Consider the following 10,192-nt stretch of genomic DNA (forward strand, 5'->3'; position numbering starts at 1 on the left):
GCAGCTTGAAACAATTTGGAATACAAGTTGTGTATTAAATTTTATAGGTGGTTCCCGTGGTAATCGTGGTGGCGGTCGCTACACTTCTGCATCTGGTCGTGGCGGCAATGGTCAAGGTTATAACAGAGGTGCTAATGGTGATCAAAACATGAATGGTCCAAGTGGTCGTTATGGAGGCAGGTCTCAAAACATGGAGAGAAGTGGTGGTGGTGGTGGTGGCAGCAGAGACATTGGCCTTGAAGGTGGTGGTTACAGGTTAGTAGTATCCAAAATAAACGTGAAGCCGGTTTGATTATCAGTGACCACTTTTATTAAAGATTTTTTTTTTTTTCCTCCAGAGAAGGAAGAAAGGATAATAGAAATCCTCCGCCACCAAGATTCCGAAGAGGAGGTGCTTTGACATCTGAAGGAAGGGGTAGGGGATCAGATAGAGGTAGTGGAGGACGTCCCAGGTCCTCTAGAGGTAGAGGCCCTAATGTAGCAGCTAGTTCTGTGACTAAAAAGCCTGTGTTGACCAAACAGGCATCAAATGAAGGAGAAGAATGGGAGACAGCATCAGAAAGCAGTGAGCCAAAAAACGATTCGCGAGAGTCCCGGGAAAAGAAAGAGAACTCTTTGAAAAAGAGCCTCTCTAATCCGCGGCCGTTCAGCGACCGGCCTAATAACCGGCGCATGAACAACCAGGACTCTCGCAACAGTGTAGAGCGCCGCAATTCTTCAAATAAAGACAACAAACAGAACCAAAAAAACGGAGCTGCGCCGCCGACAAAATCGGCGGCGAATGGGACTACCCCTAAAAGTAAACCATCAGTTGTAAGCACAGTCAATCACAAAGAAAATGTTGTGTACAGGATGGATGGAGTAACTCCAGCTGACCCAACAGCTATTAACAATGCTATCAATAATATGCAGATGAAGTAAGTAGTTGTTCATAGATGTTCAAAATAAATCTAGGCTAATGTGACCTAATATGAGATTGAAAGGCATTCTTATGTTGTTTTTTCAACAGAAAACAAGTGGGTAAAAAAACTGAATATAATGAGGTCTCTAAATCAATGAAAGCAGAAAAAGATAGGAAGGATGCTCTAGCAAATATTGATATAAACAATATAGCAGGTAATCATAGAATTTAATTATATTTGTAATAAAATGCTTTGGAGATACCTGTGAAGACATTTGTGCATTCCAGCATCTTAAGAGTTAGGATGTAATGATAGCAACAGGGATAGAAAAAAAACTGGCTCTGTGCTACAGAGACTTTTGTGCTCTTTGGCCCCGTTACCAGTTGACATTGGTGTTTTGACATTTTAACATTTAAAATACCAGATGACACAATCTTTCAAAACTAAATAATGTACATTCTTTTTGTCTTACTTTGATATTTATTTTTAAATTAATTTTTGAAATGTTATGTTTTTATAAATATTATATTTGCTTGTAACAACAAAGTGAGAAAATTTACATTTATAAGGCAATATTTTTTTAACTTTATTTACAATATCAACAGAAAAACCTACCACTTACATAAATTTTCAATGTTTTACCCTTTTTTTTTCATATCATGATTTTAATCAATTTTTTTTTATTGTATTTTGTTTTTTTAAATCTTTTGGTAAGTATATTTTAAAAACGTTTCTGTAATTTTAACAGAATTTTCATAGCATTGTATTTAAAATAATATAAAAATATCATTGTATTATAAATTCTACTATAATATAATAATGTTAATATGAATTTACTTTTGTAAATGGAATTGTTTTTTGACACAACAAGCAAGATGGCATCATAATGCAGATTTCATGTTTTTATTTAAAAAATGAGATAACATTTAAAGATATATTCTTATTTAAACCTTTCTCAACTAAACACTGCTCTGAGAAAAGGAAATAACTAATTAAAATGTCAACAGAAATAAAAAAAAAGAAAAGGCTTAAAATTGTTTAAAAAAAATATTTTTTTGTGGCACCTCATGGAGATGAACTTGTGCTAGCTGGGATAATCTGTGAAGACATTTGTGCATTCTAGTAACTTAAGTTTGGATGCAAAGATAGCAACAGAAAGAGAAAAAAAAACTGGCTCTGTGCTATAGAGATTTTGTGCTCTTTGGCCCCGTTACCAGTTGACAGTGTCAGATTTTTTAAAAACATAATTTAAAGTCAAAAAGACGTTTCTGTATTTGACATTATATCTATCCATTTGTAGGTGTTGTTGTGGTTGATGACCTTCAAGCAGTTACTATAGAAGATCCTGATTTTTTACTAGAAAATGAAGGCTTTCAAGAAGTGACTTCCAAGAGAACACTGAAAAATAAACAAAAATTAGAAGCTGAACAAAAAAAGACCGAAAAAGAAGCTTTGAAAAAACGTGAACATCAAAATAAAGTAATTCTTTAAAGTTTAATTATTGGATGAAAAGCCAAGCAACATTGTTATTAAATTAGTAATGTCTTAATTAAACAAATCCTTTCTTCCCATTTAAGGTTGTTGCTCGCCCTAAAGGATTAAGTCCAAAGACTGGTAGGACAAGTATTAAAGGCAGTAAACTTCCACCTCGCTTAGCTAAGCAAAAGGAGCAGAGAGAAAAAGAAAAGGAGAAAACCAAAAATGTTATGCCTAAAATTGAACTATGGGATAATGAGCTGGCTAACAATATTCCATCTTTAATGGCAGGCTTAGATTTAACTGCAGCTGGACTAAACAATAATACAGCTGTGGCAACTTCTTCTAGCAGCACAACTGTTGATGATACTACAGGTCAGTCTAAGCTTTTGTGAATTTTTGCATTTTGTTTTTTTTACATTGGGTTATGTTTTATTTTAATAATTAAATTAAATTTGGTCAACATTAATATGTTATAGTTTTGTTTAGTATGATGTATTAAGATTTCAAATATGCTTTTTATTAAATATAGGCTGCTATATATTAGTTTCTTACAGTTTCTTAACATTTTCAGACTTACAAGGCACTTTGATTGTGAACAGTAAGACAAGCATAGCCAATATGATTGTACCATTGTCTATGACCCCTGCACCAGCACCTCCGATTAGTGCCTGGTCCAAGCCAATAAATTTTGCTGCTTCTGTGGGGCCAGTTGGTTCTCAATCTCAGCAAGTAGCCCTCACTTCCATCTCTGTTCAGCATGTTAGTGCAGTGGACGTGAAAGGGGACAGAGGGGATCAGCATGACAGCGGGATAGATGTAAGTGACCAGCCCAACTCAGCAGCCTCATCCACTCGGAGTTCTCCCAGTGCTGATAACAAGCTCATCACTTCCACTACCATCCCACACTCTTCAAGTGTGGACCCCTCCACAGTCCCAGTGCTCAAGGTATATGAGCGAACCTGTTCCCTCACTATTAGCTGTTTTGGTTTTAAGTCTTGTTTTCTCTAAGCTTCCAACTTTTACATTTTTTTTGTAAGCATCCTGGCAAGTTAGTTTTTTTGTTTAAAATAATTGTTGAATAATGATTTCACTTACTAGGATAATTTTTTCTGTCAATTCATAAGTTTAGATGACTGCACAAGTGTCCTCGTGCTTATATTTTTTTTTATTATCCTTTATTTGCACTGGATGTGATAATTGTTCTATATTTTAGTGCATGATCTAAGTCGCTTGAAAAAAAAATAAGCTCAATCTAATTTTTGTATCCATTTATTTGCATTTTAGTAGAAATTAACAAGTTATTTGCCATGGCTGTTGTGTAGTAAAAAAAAAAAAAAATTGTGTGTTGTGTATGAATGTTTAAATTATTCTTTACTCCACATTATTTCATATTGCTTTGCTTTATAAGTAAAATTAAAAGCTTTCATTTATTGATATGTATATTTTTTTGTTTTTTACAGAAAAGTGATGCTCTACCTATTGATGTTCTGCAAAGTATTGAATTACCAAAGTCTCAATGTCCTCCTAAGGTGTGTACAAATTTTGCAGCTTTAATATTTTTTTTATTTAATGGTTAAAAGTTTTAAGAAATTGTCATTCTTTTAGCCTTTTTTTTTTTTTTTTTCAGACTAGTAAAAGTGAAAAAACTGTTGTGAAGGCTGAAGCAAGTGTGAAAATGGTTAAAAAAATTGAAATGACAAGTAAAGAAATGACTAGTACAAAACCAGAACCAATACAGATGCCTCCTAGTTTCAAGGACTCTGTTTTTGGAAAGGTGTGTTTGGTTAATTTAAAGATTGTACACAACCAGATGATGCATTTTTTAAACTGAAAACCTTTTGATGACTACCTCATCACCCACTTGACTGATGGTTGTAAAGGAAGCCTTAGAATACTAGAATAGTAATAGATATGTATAACTGGATAATCAGTTCTTTTTTTTTTTTTTTATATATATTCTGAAGGGTGATGAATCCAATCTTCAATTGGACTTTCACTATGATGAAAATCTGGCTAACCCACTGGTGACAATACCAGAACAGCCAATTGTGGCTGAAAAAAATGAGCCTGCTATTCATAAAGACAAAATGAATCTCTCTGCACCTGTTACCAATTCACCTACAATGGTGTCACCTACATCACCTGCTACTGAGGATCTTAGTTCAAAAATAGCCTCTGTTAAAAATTTCTGGGATCCTCCAGTATTCGAACACAAGTATGTACTTTTAAAAAATGTTTTAATCCATTAAACCTAAGATTAAATTTAATTAAACTAATAAATTCTTTATTTTTATTTTACAGGACAAGTCTGGCTACAAGTAGTTCTGCAGTTAGCAGTGATAACATTCAATCAAATATGTCAGGCAGCAACACTAATGCAAACAATGTTAGTGGGACTTCCACATCCAGCTCAGTGTTTACAAATTTTAGTCATGATGTTGGGAACAATGTTGTTAGTGTGAGTGTTGGGGGAATCAATGAGTCACAGCTAGAAGAAACACCAAAAAGTGGTTCTAGTTCAGTGGTATCTGTTCCTCCTGCACCTAGACTTTCACCAGTTATTCAGCACCTTCATCCTCAAGAAACTGTGATGATGACAGATGTAGATATGACTCAGTCTGGAATAATGCTTACACATGATAATAAAAGCATGTCTATTGAACCTACAAATGTTTGCAAAGTATGTTGAAAATATTTTTCTTATATAATACAAAAAGCATTATTAGTAATATAGTTTTCTACATAAGTTATAATTTAAAATGTGTAATCTTTTAAGGTGCGTCCTCAACAGCTACAAATGGGCCTTGGCAATGATGCTTTATCAATGTCTGTTCTATCGTCTGGACTCACTGGAGCAATACCTACTGTTGCCAGTCCTCCAATGATGCTCACGGGCCATGGATACCCTACTTTTCAATTAGGATCTCAGTATGTGACTCAAGATCGAGTAAGTTTTGTATATATATATAGTATGCTTCAGTCATAGTAATTGGTAAGGATAAAAGTCAGTATATTGATTTAATTGTATTTAATCTTTACCACAGTACCACCAAGCTAGTTATGGCTATAGCTTATCTCAAGCTCAGCCACCAGCTTCTATTGGACCACAGCCCCAAGCTCCTGGCCAATTAGCAGCACAGCAGACTTACAATCAGGCCAGTTTATTTGTTCCTACAACACCCACTCAACAGGAGTATTTGTCAGCTTCTCAGCTGGGTTTTACACAGCGCACTCATGGATTTGGCCAAGCAGCTGCAGGTACAGCTCCTCCTCCTCCTGCACAACAAAGCACTATTATGGTATCATCTTCTACATCTGCTTTGATGTCAACAAATATCAAGGCGCCAACAGCATCACATGCTCCGGCACCTTCATCAGTTTTTAGCACTGGTATGTGTTAGTGAGCTTAGCCTACTTAGCATAATCATTGTATTATAATTTTAATTTAAACAAATAAAACTAATGCATTATTATTTTTTAAAATAGATTTTCAATTTGCTGAGCCTATGTGTAAAGCTATTGGACAAAATCAAATTTCTTATGGTGGTGGAATAACTGGTTCATCTTTAAGTGGGACTCCATCACAACAGCTGTACTATTATGACCCTAATCCTCAACTTGGGCAGTTGTTTCAGCCGAGTCAGAATTTAAGTAACTCACTAATTGGATCACAACTTGTACAGACAAGGTAAAGTTCAATAAAGATATTAAGAAACCTATTTTTGTTAATAACTCAAGCAGGAATATTGTACTAATATTGTCTTTATTTGTGTAGGACACAAGTGCAGCCAACCTCTTCTTTCTTTCAACAAGCTCCAACTGCTAGTTTTTATCCTACACAGCAACCAAGTTCAGCTATTCAGGTTGGGGTAAATATAGTTTTATTTTTTTACAAATAGCTTTAGTAGTAGGAACGAAATAAAACTGGCCAATAACTCCGATTGTTATTTCTGAAGTTATTTAATTGAAGGGCTGCAATCACTTCATGGTTATCATAGGAATTAGTGGCTTGTAAGTTGGGAATTGTGAAAACAATTTCATTTTTGCCATTATATGGTTAAACCATTAGCCATAGGTCAGTGTACTCTCTTTGAGCTGTGCTGGCTGCTTGTCATATTCACTGGTACTTCCTAGCCCTTAAGTTAGTTTTGCCCAAAATTTTAGGGCTCTGCACATGCTAGATTTAAGCAAGAATGTTTGTTTAATGAATATGTTTTACGTCATTCATAAGCTTCATCATTTACATCTAAAGTCCTCTCTATGTTCTAATGTGTGTGTGTGTTTTATTGAAAGCAAAAAAAAAAAAATAATTGAATGATTATAAACACATTATTATTTCTGTTTATCAGGCTCCCATTCAACAACCATCAGCTGCACATCAGTTTTCAATGCAAGCTTTTGGTAATCAGCCTCATGGGTTGGGATTAGCAATACAGCCTGCTTCATTGGATCAAGGCCCTGCTGGCCCTACAGCATTGAATATTCAAACCTTAGGTCACAGTATGGCCCAACCACAATCCCAACAGCATCAATTAACTGGCTCCAAAGGGTCAATATTTGGTAGCATGGTTAGTCAACAAGCACACCTGTCTCAGCCTTCTCAGCATATTACCCATACTCAACCAGCCCAACAACATATTGTGTCACGAGCAACTCAGGTAGATATAATTAGCATAACAATTAATATAGGTATTGAGCTAATTATTTCACATTTTAAGACAAAAAGTATTCTTATTTATTTAAGTGTTGACACACTTTAAACTACGTAAGTACAAATGTTAAATAGAACAAAATATACTTCCTTCCTTCCTTTTTTTTTTTTTTTCTTCAAGCTCTATCTAGTGCCTATCTTGCCATTATAAAAATCTGTTTCTCAATATATTTTATTTAAAGTATGTTTGAGGAAGTAAAAAAAAAGGGGGGTGGGTGGGGGGTTCTTGCCTTTAAAAACAAAATAAACAAAAGAGTATAAAATATTGAGGGGGGGGGGGGTCCAATATAAAATTGAATGGCATAACTATTTCAGTAAAAGTATCATAGATATCAGATCTACTAAGTCTTGGTGATTTTTTTCTCTATACAATGCTCATGATTTTATAGATAATAGAAAATTGTTTCCAATAATGCCCTGCATTGCCTGTCATTTTTTAATTGTTAATCATATTGTTATACAATATGGTTGGTTGATTGATAGATAAGTGAAGGAAATGAATAAATTTATAATCATTTAGTGGGGAAAAAAGCACAATTATTATAAAATCATTTGATTGGGGCTTTTAGTACAAATATTTTTTGACTCTTTTTCTAGCTAAATTAAGATATTTTAAAATATTTAAATACATTTTCAGATGAAATCTCCGCCTCATAGCAGTCAACTGAGTAATACGTACATGAGTAATGTGGTACCCACTTACACTCAAGGACAAATTTTATCCAACAAACAGTTTGGATCAAATGCCACTGGCCTTTCTCACCTAAACAGTCACCATACTAATGTCAACATTAACAGTCATGCCAACAACAATATGATCATGGCTACAGGCTCTCAAAGCTTGAACAGCTCTGCTCATGGTCTGAGTGGTAAGAGCTCTAGCTCTAACAGTTCTGCTCACACCACCATGGAATTAGCGAATAACAATGGTCCACGCATTGGCACCCAGACTCTAGCTATGGCTGGACCACCTCCTCCACCACCACCTCCTCCTCAGTCTACAACTTCCACTGGTAGAAGTTCAACATCATCTAGGTATTTAAATCCTAATGCTCCAAATTTTCCACCAGTAAAATATGGAGGCGCTAGTAATAGTTCATCACAAACATTTGTTCCAGCTCAACAGACTCCACCAAGTCAACCAACAAATCAACCACCTTCATCAGGTAATTTTAGTTTTATTTTACATAAATGATAAAAATTAGGATTTTAATTTTTAAAAAATGTTTGCTTACTGTCAGGAACATAGAAACTAGTTATTGTATTAACTAATGCCCATCAGTGTTTTTACGAACATAACTATTTATATCAGTGATGCTCAAACTACGGCCCGCGGGCCATATCCGGCCTGCGACGTCGGCACTAAGTGTAGAAATCTACCTTCCAAACAAAAAAAAAGTTGAAAAAATGTATCTTTACCTACGCTTGGGCTCTCACTTTTTCTCTGATAGATTGGTACCATGATATTTAACATTTGTGTGTTTATGAACATGATAATAAGCCAATATATTTATTTTATGAAGAATCTGATGGATTGGTATCATGATATTTAACATTTGTGTGTTTATGAACATGATAATAAGCCAATATATTTATTTTATGAAGAATCTGATGGATTGGTATCAAGATATTTAACATTTGTGTGTTTATGAACATGATAATAAGCCAACATATTTATTTTATGAAGAATCTGATGGATTGGTATCATGATATTTAACATTTGTGTGTTTATGAACATGATAATAAGCCAACATATTTATTTTATGAAGAAGTGTGGTTGATAAAACAACAATATAAAAACGGCATTAAAAAATTAATATGGTGGCATTCTTGGTGTGAGCCACGAATAAAAAATTGTTAAACTATGCTTAGATATTGGAGGATCCATGGAAATATTTATCAAAAAGAGACCACAAAATGAGTCGGTGTTGCTCACATTAAGTAGAGAGATAATGATAGACTCTGATGCGTAAAAAAAATAATAATTGTCAAATAACCTATTAATTAAGTATCGAATCCACAGGTTTCTACCAAAATAGTTTCAGAACAATTTCATTTTATAACTTTTCGTTCATGTGGCCCGCGAGACGAGTGTAGGAAATTATAAAGGCCCGCGGGCCGAATTAGGTTGGGCATCACTGATTTACATCATATCGAAAATAAAATAAATGTAATGTATATAACATAGTAATGATAATTAATTATAGATCTAGTAGTAATCAATATTTAAAAAACACTGCAAAAATGTATACTTGAATAAATAACAGTTGAATAGGACTTCAATGCTTTACACAAATGTCCATAATTTTAAACAATAAAAAATAACCAAAATTGATCCCAAAAAATCAAACTTACTCTTTAAAAGTGGAAAGATGGTTATCAACTACCAACACATAATATTAGCCCAAGTAGTACTTAAGTCAATAACATAGCTTCCTATTAAAAGTTAGGGGTTATTTGACCTCAATACTCAAATTACACACTGGTCATACTCACAAATCAAAACATTGAGGAGTCATTCATAAGGGCAATTAAAAAATACACCAAAAAATAAAGTATGAAGTAACTAACAATATTCAATTCTTTGAATGTAATTGAGGCTATGAATTAGGAATTAGTCCTATTGTTCTTTAAAGTATTAGGGATTTCCAAATTAGGTTCAAAGTTAGTTTGAGATAGATGTGAATACTATTATATCAATAGATTAGTTTATTAATAATTCATGGCGTCATAGCTTATTAATAATTCATGGCGTCATGGGTGTAGCCAGGATGGGGGGGGGGGGGGGGGGGTGATTCCTCTCGCTCTCCCCCATGTGTGTGTGTGTATAATTAATCTTTATTACATTCTGACCCTTCATTCTTTCGGAAGACGTTTATTGTACCCTAGAATAGGTTCTTCCTGGAGTTAGTGGGAAAATTGTAGACTCCTCGCCATTGCCATCAAAGGGGGTCTGAGTGCTCTGAGCTCCTCCAGCACTATTTCCAGTATTGAAAGCCAACAAAATGCATATTCTGAGGTATCTACAGTGCATTATCCTGCTATTATAAAGTTTTATTTCAAAAACCTTATGTGCTATTCTTACTGACTTAGATCCTCC

At 34.4% G+C, this 10,192-nt stretch overlaps 1 protein-coding gene across 4 annotated transcripts in view; it reads left to right on the forward strand.

Annotated features, from left to right (window-relative positions):
- The window catches only part of LOC106053302 (protein PRRC2C-like), a 34,663-nt gene that overhangs the window by 20,296 nt on the left and 4,175 nt on the right, over positions 1-10,192 (forward strand). Inside the window, exons 24-39 of one of the 4 annotated variants that reach the window (XM_056041564.1) lie at positions 48-255; positions 339-917; positions 1,010-1,116; positions 2,203-2,381; positions 2,480-2,753; positions 2,953-3,326; positions 3,842-3,910; positions 4,009-4,155; positions 4,346-4,596; positions 4,683-5,061; positions 5,158-5,328; positions 5,426-5,771; positions 5,868-6,069; positions 6,157-6,250; positions 6,731-7,039; positions 7,730-8,258. In XM_056041564.1, the coding sequence (XP_055897539.1) occupies positions 48-255; positions 339-917; positions 1,010-1,116; positions 2,203-2,381; positions 2,480-2,753; positions 2,953-3,326; positions 3,842-3,910; positions 4,009-4,155; positions 4,346-4,596; positions 4,683-5,061; positions 5,158-5,328; positions 5,426-5,771; positions 5,868-6,069; positions 6,157-6,250; positions 6,731-7,039; positions 7,730-8,258 (4,218 nt within the window). The remainder of the gene's footprint in view (positions 1-47; positions 256-338; positions 918-1,009; positions 1,117-2,202; positions 2,382-2,479; positions 2,754-2,952; positions 3,327-3,841; positions 3,911-4,008; positions 4,156-4,345; positions 4,597-4,682; positions 5,062-5,157; positions 5,329-5,425; positions 5,772-5,867; positions 6,070-6,156; positions 6,251-6,730; positions 7,040-7,729; positions 8,259-10,192) is intronic. The other 3 variants (XM_056041566.1, XM_056041567.1, XM_056041568.1) reach the window with 3 other exon arrangements.

The sequence above is a fragment of the Biomphalaria glabrata genome, chromosome 9 (genome assembly GCF_947242115.1).
Source record: "Biomphalaria glabrata chromosome 9, xgBioGlab47.1, whole genome shotgun sequence".
Lineage (NCBI taxonomy): Eukaryota > Metazoa > Mollusca > Gastropoda > Planorbidae > Biomphalaria > Biomphalaria glabrata.